Here is a 20,131-nt window from a genome sequence, read left to right as displayed (position 1 = left end):
ATAGGTACATCAAGGAATGGTCAGCTCGACGTCAGTATAATGTGTCTAAGTTGGGTATTCATGCTTGACTGCAGCATGGTATCTCAGTGCAGCCACACATACACACCTTCATGTCATCATATGAGCGAAATATTATTAAGTGTGACATTAAACCCCATGTCACCTCATCTGTATAACACAAATACTTTCGAAGACAGTGTTAAAGCTCACTCATTCACTCATTCACTCAAACATCAGTGGAACAGTTTTTGTTTAGTTGAATTTCACTTAAGCATTATGTTTTACCATCCAGTTCCGTAGAACAAGTGGGAGCAATTTTTGCAATTCTTGTATTAATATGTCGTACTGACTTTTGTTTTTTTTAGCATTGTCATATCAAATAGTACCCAAATGTGAGCTATTATAAGTACTCGGAAAAAGCATGATGAGGATTCTGACTGATATTGCATGATTTCACTGAACATTTTCAGCTTCAGTCAGCATATAATGTGGACATCACTCGCAATGGTCGTCTCATCATCCGGAACGTGCAGGAAATGGATGCAGGAGACTATCGATGTGTTGTTAGCAATGAAGCTGGCTCTGATAACGCTAAAGTTACACTTGAAGTTGGGTGTAAGTAAAATAACACATTAACCATGCCATCATTCCCCAACCACATTAGACAAATGCTTAGTCTCTGAAACTGTATATTTTACAAAGGTAAGCAACTGAATTAGCTAAACTTGAATGACAGCAAAACTGACATCTTGCTGATCAGGTCAACCATGAATCGAGCCAAGGTTAAAGTGGACTCGATCAAGATTGGTAATTCCTTGCTACCTTTCAGTACAACAGTAAAAAATCTTGGGGTCATCATGGACTCAAACCTTTCTATGGAGGACCATGTAAATACCGTATGTCACATATGCTACATCCACATGAGGAACATTGCCAACATCCGTCACCTAATGACATGTGAAGCGTTAGGCCATTTGGTCAGATCCACTATCCTCTCATGGTTGGATTACTGTAACAGTCTACTGGGTAATGTACATCAGGATCTTGTCACCAAATTACAGCGTGTTCAGAATGCAGCAGCACGGACCATCACCAAAAAATGGGAAGCGGTCACACATCACACCAGTCCTTGTCTAACTACACTGACTGCCAATCAAAGCAAGGATTGAATATAAGACCTTGTGCATCACATACTACTGCATAAATGGCTTGGCTCCATCCTACCTCATCAGGGCCATATGGTACATAGCCCTTTGAAGAGAAATTATATTGGAAATTTGACTCCTTTTAATTGTGTGGCACACGATAGCTGTTTTTTGACCAAGAGACAAAATTTTATTCCAAGTTGAAATGGCTTGGAAGGACCTAGAGTGAGAGGAAGATAAGGAATGGGTTTGTGCGGCTCTGTCATTAGACTAAACGCTTGCTGTCTACCTTGTTTGCCTAATACATACTCGATTATTCACAGACAGCTTGAATACAGGAGGAATATCACTAAATAACAGCAGTTATTCCTCAATCTTTCATTAGTATCAGCTGTCACTTCACCTGATTAAGGGATCTGGAATGATTCTGAAACATTGTGTAGAAAAGATTAAAGAAGATTAATCTGTAAAATATGTGAGTCATTTATAACAACTTCTGATTTCTGCTAAAAGTCATCTCGGCCATATACAGTCTATTTCAGTCCACTGCAACAGATAACAACTTTTGTGTTTTCAGTAATGATAGTTTCTTTTTTGGTGGTGTCCGGAAAATGTTCAAATATCAGAAAGCTGTTGAGTATTAGTAAATGATAAACATGTGTACTATTTACATTTATGTGGCAATTTTGTATGTATGATAAAATGATCAAATTTGTAATTCACTGCTCTGTGTCTGACTCAAATGGACTGTAGCTGTATTATTATTGAGTGCGGCGTAAGACTAAAGTCAGTCACTAACTCACTACAAGCAAGTTGGAGCATTGAACTCTTGTTTATTTCAGCTCCTCCAGAGATTATCAGACCACCTGGCAATGTTGGGATTGAGATTGAGAGGAACGGCACTCTGGAATGTGAGGCGACAGGTATGCCGCCACCAAAGATCATATGGCGGCGTGGTGATGGCAAACCTCTTGACATCAATGGCAGATTCCAACAGCTGCCCTCCGGTGGTCTTCATGTTTCAAGTGAGCAGATTTAGTCAAATAACCTCAGTTTTACAGAATAGTTTTAAATAACTGTTATACTAACTCAGTTTAAGGAACTTATGTTCACCATTTAACTTTTTACCCTCTAAATATAATGAAATTTATGAATGTTATGTAAGTGTTTCCAAAGAAGCACTTGTGCTGTTGAGTGTAAATTATGTTGAGAACTTTCTTATAAGATGATCAATGGTTAGCACTCTCAAATTTTTCTTTTGGATTTACTGGAATAGGCACTTATTCCTAGAGATAGATTTTTGTGATATGTTGATTCTGTATGTATGTTGAATGTTTTCAGACATCGGGCTTGGAGACGAGGGTATCTACACTTGCCTGGCTCAGAATGCCTTTGGTGTTAACGATGCATCTGCCTTTGTCAGTGTCACAGGAATAGGTGAGCTAGCTAAATGAAACCTGGTGAAGACTTGTATGTGGAATTGGCTTCCATTACCTAATGCTTAACTCCATCAGGGATTCAAAATCAGAAACAACCATGAAGATCCAAGTTAGAATCTATTTCCTTATTACATAGATTCATGCTCAAGCTGTTGATCACAGGATTGTCTGGTCCAGATGCGATTGTTTGGAGACCGCTGCAATATAGCTGGAATATTGCTGAATCCTGCATAAAACAAACCAATACAAGATTAAAAAAGATCTGTATTATCTCAAGCTTATCTCCCTGTGGGATTCTGGATCAGAAAAGACCACTTGTATCTCATGCTTGTTTCCCTGTGATATTTTGGTACCCCAAAAAGTCAGCTATAGAGAATATATCTCCACCATGCTTGCTCTTCTGTGGTATCTAGGGGCTGGTACAAGACTGAATAACCCTACTGTTGGCTGTTGAGAGCTAATTCACCTGAGCACTAAGTAATTGTAATGAGGCATAGCTGAGTGTGTATCAGTATTGTGGATCTTCATTGACTTGTCCAGATTTGATGATAATACAGCTACAACATCAACAAAAAAACAACTCCCTTTCTTTACCCTTACACTTGCTCTTTTTAATGCAACCACTCATTGCCAATACGTATCATACCTTATACTGTTTCAGTGCGGCCACTCATCGCCTACACCTACCCTATTGTAAAGGTCCAACAGGGAGAGAAAGCAGAACTGGAATGTGTCGTACTGCTCGGTAAACCCACCCCCAAAATCAACTGGATGAAAAATGGCCGCGTGTTGTCCCCTGGTGGCAGGATTAAAAAGACAGGACCAGGGAAGATAGTAATCTCCAACATCACTCATGACGATGATGGGGAGTACGTCTGTCATGCCAGCAACATCGGTGGAAACGCCACATACTCCATCAATGTGGATGTATTAGGTATATATTTTACCTCCTCCTAAGATTTCGTCCCCAACCTCAGGGTGTCTGTGGTCTTGTGTCATTGTTATCCCCTGCAACACATTTTGTGGGGGTATTAAAATGGACTTTATCTGTGCGTGTGTCCGTGCACATTTGACTTTTCATACCAGATATTTAACACTATTCCATATTTTTTCACTAGACTTGGCACATAGTTAGTTCTGGTGGTGTACAGGTGCCTGTTGGTAGTTTCAGAATTCTGAATAAAATATTTTTGGCATTTCCATGGCAACAAGTTTGACTTGACTTGACTTTTCCAGAGCAGAACTTCTCTATTGCTTCACCAAACTTTGCACATGCAATCATAACTAGTCAAGATATTCAAAACGGTATTTTGCCATTGCAGAGGATATTAATGATTTTGTCTTCTTGTTTCTTTTCCATGCATTTTAATGTTCTCACTGTGCAACTATTATCCCCTGACCTTTTTCATTGATATTTGGCATTGTACAATTATCTGAAATATTAAGGGTAGAAATATACCAACAAACTTTTGTCTATAAACATTTTTTGACAACCGCAGGAATGTTTTTGGTTATTTTGATCCCTCTGCAATATATGTAGGGGGATGTAGTCATTGCCTCGTCCGTCTGACTGTAGTCATTTAGTTTCTGGAACATAACTAAAACAATGTGCAATGTTTTTAGACCAAAATTGGTACACATAACAAACTGAATCAAAGGTTGTGCCTTTTGCTATTTACAGATTTTGGGCATTTTTATTTTTCTTGGTTTCCATGAAACCTTTTGGACTTAGTCTAATGTGAGGGGTGGGCTTTGTTTCCGGAACTCAAAACCCATTTAATATATTTATGGAAAACTCAAAACCCATTTAGTATTTTTCTGCAAAACTAGGTAGATATATTAGTCAGAACTAAAGTTGTGCCTTTTGCTATTTATAGGCTTTTGTGATTCATTGTTTTCTTGGTTTCCATGAAAATGATTCTGACTTTAACTCAAAAGGAAGGGGTGTGTTTCATTTCCAGAGCACAACTCAAAAACTTCTTAATATCTTTCAGCAAAACTTGGCAGACATGTGAAGCAGACCCAAAGTGGTGCCTTTTACTGGTGGTTTCCTATTTTCCATGGAAATGATTTGGGGGATGGGTTTCGTTTCCTGAGCAGAACTCAAATAACATTTTATATCTTTCAACAGAACTTGGCAGATATATGAGGCAGATCTTGAAGTAGTGCTTTGTGCTGTTTACAGATATTTTGCATTAACTTTTTTCATAATTTCCACTGAAACGATTTGAAATTAGTCTGAAAAAACAAAAGTAAATGTCACGATTTGTTCTTTCAAATATGTGGGAACTGGGAGCCTGTCATCTTCTGATGACTCTTGTCAATACTTTGTTGTTTTCAGTTCCTCCCAGACTGATCCAAGATGACCTTGAGGGCAACCGGAACTTCAGTGTTAACCAAGGTAAAGGGATAGTGTTGCCATGTCGAGCTGTGGGTGATCCTCGACCCACGTTTCAGTGGTACAAGGACGGCTCCCCCATCTCCCTCAGCGACATCCACTACTTTGTGCGCAATGATGGCAGTCTGGAGATATTCAGTGCCGACCCCAGTGACACGGGCTCCTACAAATGTGTTGCTTCCAACATTGCTGGTGGCACTGAGAAGGTCATGACCCTTGATGTCAGAAGTGAGTTACTGGTGGAAGAAAACTGATATTTGAAACAGGAAATATCATCTTTCTAACAAATATGTACATACAACAAATATATTTAAAAATGTAATCTAAATTACATATTTCCAAGACGTCACAAACTGACCTTCTATTCAAGAAGTCCTATGTTACTATTTTGCTCAGAGTAAGCAATTCTGAATCAGGATACATTTTGTCTTAACAATATGTATTTGTCCACATGTTATAGTTAGAAGTATTATTATTCTCCTGAAAATAATTTAACGTCTTTTCAAAGTTCATTTTCATATTTCAAGAGAGTGGTTAAAGCATTCATTTGTCACGCCGAGGACCCAGGTTTGATTCCCCACATGGGTACTATGTGTCCCCCATCAGGATATTGCTGGGATATTGCCAAAAGTGGTGTAAAACCCAACTCACTCACTCACTCACTCCAAAGAGTATATTTGCAATTGTCTTCATTAATTTGAGGTGTGGAGAGGACTGAAGGTTGTTTTAAAGCATGTTTTAGGTGTTTTCATACCATCACATGGCAAACAATGTAGATATATAAACTGTTTTGTGTCACTGTTTAGTTGCGCCCAGTATTGATGGTGCCCTTGATGAGACATATGAAATCTTGGAACACCAGACTATACTACTTCCCTGTAATCCCACGGGAAAACCAAAACCCAAAACGTTCTGGAGACGGAACTTTACTCCTTTCCGTCCACGGTCATCAAGGATCCACATCCGGGAACGAGGCCTATTCATCAAGAAAGCCAGACTCCAAGACAAGGCCATCTATGAATGTGTTGCCTCAAATGTTGCTGGCAACACGACTAAAGTCATCACGCTTATTGTCTTCAGTAAGTAATGGCATAACTCTCTAGAGTAATCCCAGTTACTATAGTATGGTTAGCCTGCCTCATGCATATTACGTCATGAGTCAGCTGAAGTATAAAATATCCATTCTTTTTGATTTGTAAAAAAACACATGATTGTCAGTGAAAGCCACAGCTAGCACAGATGATATCTGATTCAAGTGCTTATTAGTGCTCACAAAATGCAAATTGATAGTCGGAGCACAGTAATCGATCAATAATCAATAGTAATCATGAACCTCAACATAAAACTCGTGGGCAACAACAACATAGTACTATGAACCAAATGATTGACAATACATCCTGTTGAGATACACATGAATGTATGTTATTTACATTGTAGTTTTATGAGTAAGGAAAGTGCATTAAGGCCCTGTTCTTCAAGGCGATCGTAGCGTTATGACAGTCATAACTCCCATACTTTAACATTGACTTACGAATATTGTAGTGTTACGATTGCCTTGAGGAATGAGACCCTGTTGTTTATGTGTTGACAAACATTAGAATTGATCTTCAGCATCCTATGCTTGTCGTAAGGAGCAGCTAACAAGATCGAGTGGTCAGGCATACTGACTGGGCTCACACATGTCATCATATACCAATTGCATAGATCGATGATCATGTTGTTGATCACTGGATTGTCTGCTCGAGACCCGATTGTTGTGCAGACCATTGCCATATACCTGTAATATTGCCTAATGTACATTAAACAAGCAATGTAATACCACTACCTGTAAAAAAAGTGATGTTGTTCTTCCCAGGACCACCCACCATTAATGCGGGGCCATCATACATCACTGTGATGGAAGGGGATCCAGTCCTGCTGGAGTGTGAGACGGATGGAGACCCAACCCCCATTGTCACCTGGAAGAAGAACAACACCATCATGGATGTCACCGATCCAGACAGCGGTGTTTATATGATTGGCGCAGGGTCACTTACACTGGACTCAGTTCGTTTGACAGATGCAGCGATGTACACATGTAATGCCAAGAACCCAGCCGGGGAGGCGTACCAGGACTTCAGACTTGTTGTTCATGGTATGTCATCCCTTGCCTAACTAATATATTGATAAAAAAACATGGACGCAGTAGCTTCGTAATAAAAGTGAGGTAGCTTCATAATAAAAGCATTCCCTCATCACTCTGCAGACTTGTGTTTGATTAGTTTCATGTGTGTCCATTAGTTTAATATAGCTGGAATATTTCTTAATATGTTATAAAACCAAACTCACTAGCTTAGAGAAATTAACTCTTTGAAATTAAGTTAAAAGTCACTAATTACCATATCTAGAGAAAAGCAATATGTAGAATATATCTGTCGTTCAATTCTCAAGCCTTGACTCATAGATCAACAACATTTGTTAAATGGCATAAAACTGCATGAAATGTTAATCACTTACAAACTGCAAATTCAAGGATTCTGATGGTTTGTACTGTCAAGCTGTAATGACAGCACACCTTGGTGGCTCAAACTTTTCTATTTGGATGACATTGTTTTATATTTTTTCCTTTAGAACTTGCATGATTCTTTCATGAGGACATTTACTGATTCTTCATTAAAATGAATAGGTAATGACAATGAATTGTGCATCTTTAATCATGGTCTCAACTACTGGTGTTCCAGATCCAGATGGTGTCATGTATGAGCTTGCCATGATACAGATGTGATAAAGATGACATGAAACAACATGTATTCATTCTTCCAGCACCCCCACAAATAGCCGAAGACCTTCCAACCTACACTGAGGTCATTGAGAACAACCCAGTGATACTCCGATGCCCAGCAACAGGTACCCCTACTCCGAAGATCACATGGCTGAAGGACGGTGTGCAGGTGTCCAGCACTGACCTAGGTGTCACTCTGCGAGCTGATGGGAACCTGGAGATAGACAATGCCCTGGCAGCAGACTCTGGGATCTATGTGTGTATTGTGGAAAACGTGGCTGGCAATGACAGTCATGCTGTTAATCTCAAGATACTCAGTAAGTAATGTCATAAACCGTATTCAGAATGAACATGTTTAATCCTCTCAATGCTACTGTCGAACCCATTCGACAGGAGTGCAGGATAATGACATCTCCAAATAAAACTTGCAGTAATTATTCAACAAGTCAGATTTACGTGTCATATGAATTATGTATGGAATGTACTAATTCTCATCTTTATAAATATATAATCTTCAATACATTTATATACCTTAAAAGAAAATGCCCGCAAATTAAAAATGTGATCGCCAAATTTCTCGGCACACAGTTGAAAATAACGGCCATTGATGACTTCAAGCGCACCCAGTGTGGTACCCAGTCTAATATTTTCTTCATAATGAAATATTTTTTGATAGTTTAATCCATGTTTCTTGTTCCTTGACAAAGAGAAAGCCCATAAGTTTCCCATTTTCTAAAAATCAGTAACTTTCGGCTCAAATAATCATAAACAAAACCAATCTCAATGTTACATCATCAATTGGACGAACAGGACCAATCATGGCAACCTCGGTAAAAACAAACACCTCCACATGTATCATGATGCCGAAGAAAATGTGCCATCCTTTTGACATATCCAACTATTTTATCTGGAATTAATTGCATGGTGTGAATGGGTAAATGTTATTGTCTCTGCACAGAAATTACCAGCTTTAGTGATTTTATTTTGATTTTGTTTGATAAACCTTCCAACATTCACAATGTTGACAGCCGTAGGTGACCCGAAAGGGCGTGGCCAAACTTGCGGTTTTTCTAAGTGACAGAAAATAATAGTAATAATAATAAGAAGAAGAATTAGTATTCATCTGACTAGTTGCATCACTGGACACTGAGAATCTGATTATTATTACCCAGGATAACCCAAGCTGCCTTGTTTACATCTGAACATCGGAAGCCTCCAGGGACATGACTTATGATGCTCTTTTGCAGTGATGATCTTTTCCTAAAATTCTAATCTATCACTCCGACAACACATCATACATAAACGCATTCAACACGGGTGGTCAAAGATGGATAATTATAAAAATGAAAACAGCAGAAACTAAAAACTAAACTCACCGAGACATGTGCTCTTTCCAGTGACGCCATGTTTTGAGGTGTAAGTTTCAGGACACGTCTGACAAATCACGTAACGGAGCCGAGAAAACTCTGAAGATGGCCGAGCATGTTTCAAGTATTACCTACATTGTTTCTGATAGGGGCGTTGTGTTTATGTTATTATCGCTAAACTACCAATATCACTGCAGTTGCTTTGCGAGTGGGCTGCGTTTGTTTACATTTGAGATGTAATTCCTTCAAATTTACTGTAATTCCTTCCATTACTTTGGGAGACCTGTGTATTGGTGTAATGTCAACACTTTCAGTATTGTTACATAATTTGCTGATGAATAAGTTCAAGGGATATCAATTAGTGTCACAGAAACTGGTGCTTTATGGTCAGCCTGAAATGCCCCATTATATAGGATACAGACACATTTTTCACATTAATTTCATGATTTACAGTACCCAGATAGATTGTTGACCGAAACTCTGTATGTGAATTTCTCAAACAAATATTTGCAGAAAATAAACGTTTTATTTAAAGGATTAAAGCTTTTGCTTGTCACACTGAAGATCTGGGTTTAATTGTCCACATGTGCACTATCTGTGAGTCCCATTTCTGGTGTCGCCTGCTGTGATATTTCTGGAATATTGCTAAACCACAACTCACTCAGCGTTCTTTCCATGTTACATATATAACCTATGTCATACTTGGGATAACACTTTCTTAGTAAAGTAGAAATTGTTGTACTTTTTTGGTTGAGTTCCAAAAAAGGACTAGAATACTTACTTTACAAGTCAGTGTTATCCCAAATATGACATATGTTACATTTGACCACTTTCTAAATGGCATTGTGTAATCATGTCATATATAATGGTCCATATGTAGAATACCGGATTCATGTCCAGTGTTTGTTTGAATGTTAGACATGCTGAAGCTGGCTACAATTTATTAAAGCAAGGTTTGATGAAATAACAATGTGCAAAAAAAAAAATGAGTGAGCTTGCATTTTTACAGATTAAATGATCACTTTCATAATAAATTTGAAAGTATATTTTGTAAAAATATAATAAATATGTATTTTTAATTAATTTTGAAGACATTTCCATTCAGTAGCATTTTGTTGGGCATGTTTAATCAGGAGGCAAAATTTAAAGGGGTTAGAGGGTTTGCCAAGTGGTTGAAGTGTTTGCTTATCATGCTGAAGACCCAGGTTTGATTCCCCACTTTGGGATAGTGTGTGAAGCCCGTATCTGGTTTTCCCCCTGTGATATTGTCAAAACAATGCTAAAAGTAGTGTTGCCAAGTAAAGCATTCACTCATGGCAAAAGCCTGGGTTCAGATCTCTACATGGTACTATGGGTGAAGACTCACTCACTCACTCACTCACTCACTCACTCACTCACTCACTCACTCACTCACTCACTCACTCACTCACTCTATAAGGGTATCCAGTATTTTGTATTCTTGACTATTCTTTCAGTTCCTCCTAAGTTGGAGACTGATGGATCATTCAATGATGATGTTGACAAGCCAACTGTCATTGTTAACAACACCATCACAATCCGGTGTCCTGTTGCCGAGGACGTTGATCCTCCGCCAATCATCACGTGGTACAGGAATGGGCAGCTCTTGCTGGATGATCCTGATGACCCTCGCATTGCCATCTCTGACTCGGGGCTCGAACTCATCATCACTTGGGCCCTTATCAGTGACACTGCTCGGTACAAGTGCATTGCTGTCAACCCTGCAGGAGAGGCTGAGAAAAAGTTTGATCTGGATGTGTTAGGTGGGTGAGGATTTACATTATAAGTTGTTCACTGGTCACGAAGGGAGCATGGGTTGATGTACCCTCGATGTTTATGTTTTCTGAGTTCAAACAGTAGATCAACCCATGGGCCTCGAGGGACCAGTGAATAACGTATTTGTCTTACCAAACACCTCAACCCCTTGGGTGCCACAGGCACATATATGTCCTTCCCCTTCAACCCTCAATTTGATGTCCAATAAAATTGTAAATATTACGCACATAAATATACTTAATAGTTTTGAATTCTACGGGAAGTTTCCTGTTTCTTGATACCATCCACTATGATCTCAGACAAAGCTATAAACTTCTGAAAATAACCTTTCAAACTATGCTTGAGACGCCAAGTAAATCACACACTTTTCATAGTGAGCTGCAAGAAATGCATCACTGAATTCCCTCTGAGTCATGGCCCTGTTATGTATTTTGATTTATTCTCTTCCTGCTAGTGCCTCCAACGATAGATGAAGATTTATCTTCCCCCAACAATATGACAGTGGTTGTTGGCCAACCCCTGTACATAAACTGTCCAATAGGAGGCATCCCACCACCGGTAGTCAATTGGTTCAAGGATGGTCAGCCTCTTTCTCCCGAACTTGACCCCAACATTAACGTCCTGGCAAATGGGCGTCGACTGGAGGTGACCAATGCCAAGGTCACAGATAGAGGGTTGTACATGTGTTTTGCGGAGAACGTGGCTGGAAAATTGGAGCAGAGCTATGAAGTCTATGTACATGGTTTGTACACATTTATTCAAAATGACCCTCAAAATCAGGCCCATAGGGCCTGATTTATACACTTGTATATCCGTAGGGACTGTTATATTCACTTATTGGTCTGTAGGGACTGTTTTGTACACTTAAAGGTCCTTACAAGTGTTTCATTCACTTTTACACCCATAGGGACTGTTTTATTCACTTTTCCTCCCTTGGGGACCATTAAAGTTTTTTATAGGGACTGTTACATTCACATATACACCCATAGGGACTGTTTTATTCACTTATAGATCAGTAATGACTGTTCTATTCACATATACACCCTTAGGTACTGTTTTGTTCACTTATACACATGTAGTGACTGTTTTATTCACTTATCAGCCTGTAGGGATATATATATGTAGTCCAATCAAAATTTTGTTTACCCTCAAGTAGTACATGCCATTATTTATGCTTCAGTCTGGCTCGGTGTCCCTTTCCTGAGTTTGAACTCTTGGAAAAAATGACAGATTTAATGTGTAACACCATGACTTTCTCCTGGAAGTGTTTGGGAATTGGATTCTGTTAATCCTGATTAATTATTTCTGTTGTTTGTGTATCTGATTGGTAAGCCTGGTGTGGTGGAGTAGCCTAGTGGTTAAAGCGTCTGCTCATCAAACTGAAGACATGGTTGCGAATCCCCACATGGGTACAGTGTTTGAAGCACATTTCTGGTGTTCCTTACCGTCATGTTGCTTGAATATTGCTGAAAAGGGTGTTAAAGCCAACTCACTCACTTCCTGATTGGTAACTCTGTTAAAACTAATGTACACAATAACTACAGAGGTTAATGTGTTTAGTTCCGCCCGAGGTGGAGAAGCCAGGTGAAGTGGAGAGTACGGAGGTCATCAAAAATGGTACTCTGCGCCTGCGGTGTCCTATCTCAGGCATCCCTCCACCAAAGATCACATGGCTGAAGGATGAATTCAGCATCAAGTTCAACACATCCAAGTACACACTACTTGAGGATGGCTGGGTGCTGGAAATCAAGTTTGCTGACATCACCGACCGAGGGAGACATTATTGTCTGGCCAAGAATATTGCTGGTGAAAACGAGAAAGCCTTCGATGTGGAGGTTTTAGGTGAGTCTTACACTCAACAGTCATTACATTAATACAGTGTCATTATATACCAGAGGTGTTTATTGGTTTGAATTATCTGGAAATCATCAAGGATGTTAGTGGTTTCAGACTGAATGTACTTAAAGAAATTCACTAGACTGTACAGGGACAGTTTCGCAATATATAATTATGCCCAGACTTTTCTAGGATTCCACACTGAGTGCTGTTAATAGACAAACTGAGAAAATATTTGGTTGCTAGAAACGGTATTTTGTTTTATGTTCTTATGTTTGTAAATTCTAAATGATTATTGATTTCTAATTTGAATTTGGAATTTTTTCAATCAAATTTTTATCTATTTTTTTTTTTTTCAATTGGATTAGGAATATTTTTATTTAAGGTCATCTGCTTTTGACTTAGTGTGGAATATGAAACCCTGATCAGGGCAAATTATTCTCTGAGGGGTTGTGATGTGTTTCACTTTTGTTCCTCTAGTACCACCCCAGATCAACCGCACAAACACAGTGACCGACCCAAATGTCATCGCCAACAGCACTGCTGTGATTAGCTGCCCCGTGACTGGTAACCCCCAGCCTGAGATTCTTTGGTATCGCAATAATGTGCTCCTTGACGCTCGCAGCAACCCACGGTACGAGATCCTGGCCAGTGGGAGACAACTCCGCATTTACCGCACACAGATCAAGGACGCAGGGCAGTACACATGTGCCTCACGTAACAGAGCAGGAGAAGAAAATATCAACTTTAATCTGGATGTGTGGGGTGAGTATTAGACTGACGCTTAATTTGTGATAGTAACAAACAAACCCATTTAAATACAAAGGGAACCATCTTCAGCAAACCCATGCTTGCCATAAAGAGGTGACTATGCTTGTTGTAAGAGGCGACTAATGGGATCGCGGGGTTGAGCTCACTCTTTTTTTTGATACATGTCATTGGTTCCCGATTGTGCAAATCGATGCTCATGCTGTGGATCACTGGATTGTCTGGTCCAGCCTCGATTATTTACAGACTGCCACCATATAACTGGAATATTGCTGAGTGCAGCATTAAACTAAACTCACTCACTCAATCAATCAATCAAAAGGAGCCCCAGGGAGACCAGAGAATCAATCTAACTTGCTGAAATATAGAGTTGCTTCATTGAAGGGCTTCAGCATTGCAGGGAGGGTTAGGCAGTTGGGAAAGTACTGTGGTTCAGGGACTGTGAGACAGACTAGGTTTGTATTGGTTAAGATCAGTTTTCATCTGACACATCTGCTTACAAGTCGGTGGATGTTCATGGGGTAGATTTGTCCCTGACGTCCCTGTTATGATTTTAGTGCTGATGAGATTGTCAGCACTGAATGCTTGTTTCCGCTTAAGCCCTCTTTACAAAGATTGGTCCCCAATAACCAATGCTTGTATCCTTGTGAAACTTGCCTGCCAAAATGTGTCCCTTTGACTGCAGACTGTAAAGATCCTCAGTACTCTCATTGTAAATGACAGGATAGGTCTCCTGTACCCCACACTTTTTCCCTTTAAGCTTAAACAGATTTGAAATGGGGGATATTTAGATCCTAAAAGTCCTTCACATGTCACTGATTTTTTTCAATGTGACTTGGCTGATTGTGTGTCATTAACTGACAGTTTGTTCGTGATACCAAGTGAGTGAGTTAGTGAGTTTAGTTTTACGTCGCACTCAGCAGTATTCCAGCCATATGGCGACGGTCTCTAAATAACATATCAAGATCTCTCTGTATTTATATACCAATACAGATGTCCAATCGTAATTCCAGTTGCACCTACTATCAACACTCAAGGCAGCAACTTTGAACCTAAGGTCATTGTAAACAGCACCATTGACCTTGACTGCCCTGCAGAAGGCAACCCACTGCCAGCAATCCGCTGGTTCCGTGATGGCTCTCCCCTCAACACCAACGATCCAGACATTATACTTCTTGATGAAGGAATGAGACTGCAGATCAGGAATGCAGCAGTGGAAGATTCTGCTCGATACACATGTCAAGTCAACAACCCTGCAGGAGAGGAGGACATTTCCTATGACCTCAGTGTACATGGTAGGCATATACCATTGTGTATTGGACAAAGCATGACATTACGGGAGCTGTAGTGGCCTATTTCTGCTCGAAGTCCTTGTACATAATTTTATCCTTTACATGTTCTACAGTGGTGGACTTAAGAGATATTTCTTATTTGGAGGGTATCAGTGATTACATTATCCCCTTAAGCTGTCAACACAGGAGATATTGCTCAATGAAGACCAACAGACCTATGAGATATTTTCTTTTTGGGAGGGTGTCAATAACTTTCTCCCAATCTGACTATCACAGAAGATATTTGTTGGTTTAATTGAAGCAATGTACCGTCTAGTTACAATGAAGCTACATCACAATGGAATGCTTTTCAAACCAGATGTCACTAGAAGATCACTTGCTTCTGAACCCTGTAGGGGCAATTTACCTGGATTTGATTCATCACAAGGGTCCATTATGTGAAGCAAATTTCTAAGGCATAAAACCATATTCACTCAATCAAACTGGTTATCTGTTCTCATTACACTGAACATAATGTGTCTTACTATTTACAAACTAAAAAACAATTGCTTTGGACTATAAACAGAATCGTACCTTAGGGATTTTTCAATGAAATATATCAACCCATGGCAATAAGTGCTTCATGGTAAAACTGCAGCTTGTAGGAGAGCTTATGTTTTATGTATTTTGAAGTGACCCATATCAGTTTTATCATTCACATTTTATCACCCTCACTTATGTTTCAGGAAATATGGTATCCTAGTATCCATGATGATGAAGACCCCGGTTTGATTCCCAGCATGGGTTAAATGTGTGAAGCCCATTTCTGGTTTCCATGTCTGGTGATATTGCTGAAATATTGCTACATAAAAAGGCAACATAAAACTAAACTCATTCACTCTAATGTTTGTTTCAGTCCCACCGGAGATCAGGACAGAAGGCGTCATCACTGACCCCAAGATCATTGAGAATGAGACTTTGACGCTTGACTGTCCTGCCGAGGGCGTGCCAGTGCCAGAGATCGTGTGGCTTCAGGAAGGACAGCCAATCGACTTTGAAGCCAACCCTCACATGATCCTGCAGGATGGTGGTCGTCGCTTGATAATCCAAGGTGTCAATGTCCCAGATGCTGGCAACTACTTATGTGTAGCCTCAAATGAAGCTGGGGAGGTAGAGCAGAGTTACGATCTGGAAGTTTGGGGTATGTACAAAAAGTACTTGTCTGCATAAGAATGGTCTAAATGCTTGAAACTATTGAAGAGGCTTTTCACATTAAGACATTTTCAGTGATTTTGTTCCAAGTTTTCCCTTTAAATTTCAGATAACTGATCTGTATGAAGGCACTGGTTATAACCTTGCAGTGAAAGACCCTGATTTTATTGCCACCTTGAGTACAATATGTACAATGTGCCAATTTCTGGTGTCTCCATTGTGACACAGATGGATTATTGCACCCAATTCCCTCACCTGATCATATGAACCACATAATAGTGCAAAATTATTACAGTACCTTGTGGTTTCAACCCACTCACATAGACATGCTATCGTTAACTATCATTAATGTTGGTTGAAATCGACATTGTTGGCAGTGTACATTATTTGAATTCAAACATCCCATTATGACTTGTATCAGAACAAAATTTACTTTTTAATTGAGGCCAGACCAATTTCATTGCTTGTTTTACGGATTTTTGTCCCCTGAAAGCCTAAAGGGATAAGAAAATAAAAATAAAATTCCAATCAAAGTAATATTCCTTCTAAATACGCAAAGTATTTTACTTTTGGCAGTTTATTAAGTAAATATGGGCAAAAAAAAAAAACCTTAAAAGTATTTTTTTTTGTGAGTTTACATTTTTAGCCAATAAAAACATTAGGATTTTAATTTTTGAGCAGGGAACATTACTTTTTATTTTTTTTTCTTATTCTTGAAATAACAGGGTTGGTGGATCAGTAAAAGAAGAAAAAAAATTCATCTGGCCTTATCTGACAGTGACAGCTCACAAAACATTCTCCAATGAGGCTTGGACAAAAGGGTTCCTAGTGCCCCTTGTTTTGCTACTAAATCAGGGATCTTACTATGTGTCATTGTCTTTTGGCTTAAACCACCACTATGTGTCACTATGCTCAATGTATTTTTGCATTTTCTTACCACTGTGAATGCTATTTAGCTGAAATTTTGATGCATGAATAACAGTTTCATGGACTGATTCATACTCTGCTGTTCCAGTTCCGCCCCACATTGATGACACAGCTCGCAACACCAACCCCCGTGTCATAAAGGGCCTTGTAGCTACAATGACATGCCCTGTGTCTGGTATTCCATTCCCGGATATCACGTGGTTACGAAACAATCGTGAGATCGAATATGACTCCCGCGTGGAGGTACTAAATGGTGGCCTCCAGTTGCGAGTGCAGAACTCTTCAGAGCTTGATACGGCAGTGTACAGCTGTATTGCTTCCAGTCCAGCAGGGGAGGACCGGGCGGACTTTGACCTTGTCGTGCTTGGTAAGGGAAACAATGCAGTGCCATTTTTAAAGGCACTACAGTGGAAGCTGTTTAATCCGGCACTCATTGGGACCAAAAAAAATAATCTGTTTTAGACAATGTGTCAGATCGTAGAGCTCATGATAAATGTACAAGCCATGCAAGGGACTTAGATTTTATGCCAGTGTTGACAACTTGCTGGATGAGACAGATGCCAGATTTGACAGCTTCCTTTGTATATCACACCACACTTCTCTAAAAAAAGAAAAGTAATGCATTTCTCTCATCAGTATCAGCACCTCTTGGAAGACATATTATAATTTATTCCCCAAAACATTATGTGTTTAGATTACAATATTTAAATAAAAAGTTTGAATAAATCAATTTAACGGTGCATTTAATTGTTTTTTGTGCCCTTTATTGACTGAAGATTATTTCAAGCAAACCCTATCATGTTATGTACTATAGAGCCCTCTTTACTAATTCTACACACAACTTGTTATTGAAACCAGTTTGGCAAACACCGACAACACTGTGTGGGACAGTTGTTAGCTGATTTAAATTAAGGTGTCGCACTGGAAACTCATGTTTGATTCCCAACCCACCATCTCACTTTGCTAGATATTATGTTTAAATATTGAATACAAGGGACTGTAAAATCATTATTATTCGCGGGGGTTTAATTTTCGCGCTTTTCGCGCAAAAAAATTATCCGCGAAAATAAAACCTCCGCGAATAATTATGATAAATTGTGGAAATAAAAACAAACAAAGAGCTTTGAGTTTTAGTTTTGTATTGCTAGTAATTTGACTACAAGTACACGTCATTCATTCATGACTCAGTGAAACAAAAAGATACATAAAAACAAATTAAATAGTTGATTCAACACGTCATTTTCAGTGTCTCTGATTGACACGATACACACGACTGTACTAAATTAAAAATGTCAGGTCACCTGCTACTAGTGAATTAGTCCGAAAGTCCAGCTTGGCGAAATCCGCTTTGGATTAAATCCTTCTTCTTGGATATGTTGTCGTAGGTCTGGATAATCCATTGCGCATGTAGTGGTTTGACAATACTGGTACACGTGCACAGAGCTTTCTGAGTAGCTGATTGGCCAAGCGCGTCACGGGTCGAGGTCACATAGGTCAATGATTTCTTACGCAAATCTCAACATGGATTCTTCAGTGCTCCATTGCGTGTCTCAATGTAGCGGAAGGCCCATGTTTCCCCAGCTAATTAGGCAGGTGACAGGACGACAGCTAGGGTCAGTGTTTTCTTTACAGTTTACAGTTACCTGTGTTATACTCTCGTGATTTCTGTACTTTGATGATGCGCGAAAATTAAACCGCGCGAATTAGTCAAATTTTCTGTTTCCGCGAAAATTAAGCCGAGCGAAAATAAATGATTTTACAGTATAACGTTTAACTTACTTTTCTCACACTTATTATCAGTGAAACCAGACATTGATGAATCGAACGTGGTGTACAACCCAAAGGTGACAGAAGGGCGGCGAGTACTGTTGGAGTGCCCTGTGTCTGGCATTCCCATACCAGAGGTGGAGTGGCTCATCAATGGCAGTCCCCTTGTCCCATCTGATGAAGTCAGGATCCTCAACAACAACCGCCATGTAAGTAGTTGAACTGATCTTCAGTAACCCATGCTTGTCGTAAGAAGCGACAGGATTGGGTGGTCAGGCTTGCTGACATGTCATTGTATCCCCATTGCGTAGGTCAATGCTCATGCTGTTGTTCACTGGATTGTCTGGTCCAGACTCAATTGTTTACAGACCACTGCCATAGCACGAATAGTGCGGCATAAGTTTAAACTAATTCACTCACTCTGATTACCAACATCCTCCACTATGTTATGAGTTTCTTATTGGCAGAGGTCAACAACAACCCCTTAGTAAGTAGCTTGCTCTTTGCTAAAGTAATGGAGAGTTTTCACCCAGCAGTTTTTAAAAATCTATTTTAAGATACATTAATCAATTGATAATCAAACCAAGAGATGTATTGGGTCAGATTATATATTTAGAGTTTCACAAACAAAATACAACAAAGAATGTATCTCTCATGAGTCTGAGTCGTTCAGAGTCCGACTTGGTACAAATTTTGAGTTCCATAAAGTTTGGCTGTGTGTGACCCCAGTTACTTAAGATAAGAATTCATTTTCCAAATAGTTAAGGGGGTAGTGACTGCCTAGTCTAGTGATTAAGGAGTGTCACGCTGAAGACCCTGATTCCATGTTTTCTGGCGTTCCCTACCATCATACTGCTGGAATATTGCTAAAAGCAGCATAAAACCATACCCACCAACGTATGTTTGAGTATGGTAATAGTACTGACTCACTTGTACCATGCTGGCAGCTGGAGATTGTGAGGGCTCTGGTGAAGGACACTGCCCAGTACACCTGTATCGCCACCAATGAAGCTGGACAGTTGGAAAGGACATTCAGTCTCGAAGTTCTTGGTATGTCAGCATAATATAGTGAAATGCTTGCATGAGAAGTAAATCACTTCACTCCTCTCACACTGAGAACAGTATAGTTACATTGTTTGGTACAAAAGTGTCTTTTATTGAGAAAACATACATTCTTTATCATAGAGATCGTCCTTGGGGTACTTATATGCATTTTCTGCTGCCGGAAAATGTCACATGACAGTTGTATCAATGTTTTAATAAAATATTGTACAATAAACAAAAAGTCTTTTTTGTTCATTATACGGCCCCTCACCATGTGGAGTCACCCCTCTGCCGTGCATGCGCAGACAACCAGGTAAGCATCCAAACCCGTATCATCATTCCTTCTGCTGTCACCGTGGTGAACGGATATCTGGAAAAAGAATTAGTATTTAACAAGGCTGC

At 39.5% G+C, this 20,131-nt stretch overlaps 1 protein-coding gene across 2 annotated transcripts in view; it reads left to right on the top strand.

The window, feature by feature from the left end:
- Nucleotides 1-20,131, top strand: part of LOC137273480 (hemicentin-1-like) — a 112,370-nt gene that overhangs the window by 37,790 nt on the left and 54,449 nt on the right. For both annotated transcript variants that reach the window (XM_067806188.1, XM_067806187.1), the window contains exons 13-29: nucleotides 471-615; nucleotides 1,988-2,170; nucleotides 2,487-2,582; nucleotides 3,246-3,518; nucleotides 4,926-5,210; nucleotides 5,789-6,061; nucleotides 6,838-7,116; nucleotides 7,785-8,060; nucleotides 10,586-10,891; nucleotides 11,359-11,646; nucleotides 12,465-12,746; nucleotides 13,221-13,505; nucleotides 14,522-14,803; nucleotides 15,696-15,980; nucleotides 17,007-17,285; nucleotides 18,719-18,894; nucleotides 19,633-19,735. In XM_067806188.1, coding sequence (XP_067662289.1) covers nucleotides 471-615; nucleotides 1,988-2,170; nucleotides 2,487-2,582; nucleotides 3,246-3,518; nucleotides 4,926-5,210; nucleotides 5,789-6,061; nucleotides 6,838-7,116; nucleotides 7,785-8,060; nucleotides 10,586-10,891; nucleotides 11,359-11,646; nucleotides 12,465-12,746; nucleotides 13,221-13,505; nucleotides 14,522-14,803; nucleotides 15,696-15,980; nucleotides 17,007-17,285; nucleotides 18,719-18,894; nucleotides 19,633-19,735 — 4,096 coding nt within the window. The remainder of the gene's footprint in view (nucleotides 1-470; nucleotides 616-1,987; nucleotides 2,171-2,486; nucleotides 2,583-3,245; nucleotides 3,519-4,925; nucleotides 5,211-5,788; nucleotides 6,062-6,837; nucleotides 7,117-7,784; nucleotides 8,061-10,585; nucleotides 10,892-11,358; nucleotides 11,647-12,464; nucleotides 12,747-13,220; nucleotides 13,506-14,521; nucleotides 14,804-15,695; nucleotides 15,981-17,006; nucleotides 17,286-18,718; nucleotides 18,895-19,632; nucleotides 19,736-20,131) is intronic.

This window comes from Haliotis asinina, chromosome 2 (assembly GCF_037392515.1).
Source record: "Haliotis asinina isolate JCU_RB_2024 chromosome 2, JCU_Hal_asi_v2, whole genome shotgun sequence".
Classification (NCBI taxonomy): Eukaryota; Metazoa; Mollusca; class Gastropoda; order Lepetellida; family Haliotidae; genus Haliotis; species Haliotis asinina.
Note: the sequence above shows the minus strand (reverse complement) of the source record. Positions and strands in the feature narration are given on the sequence as shown.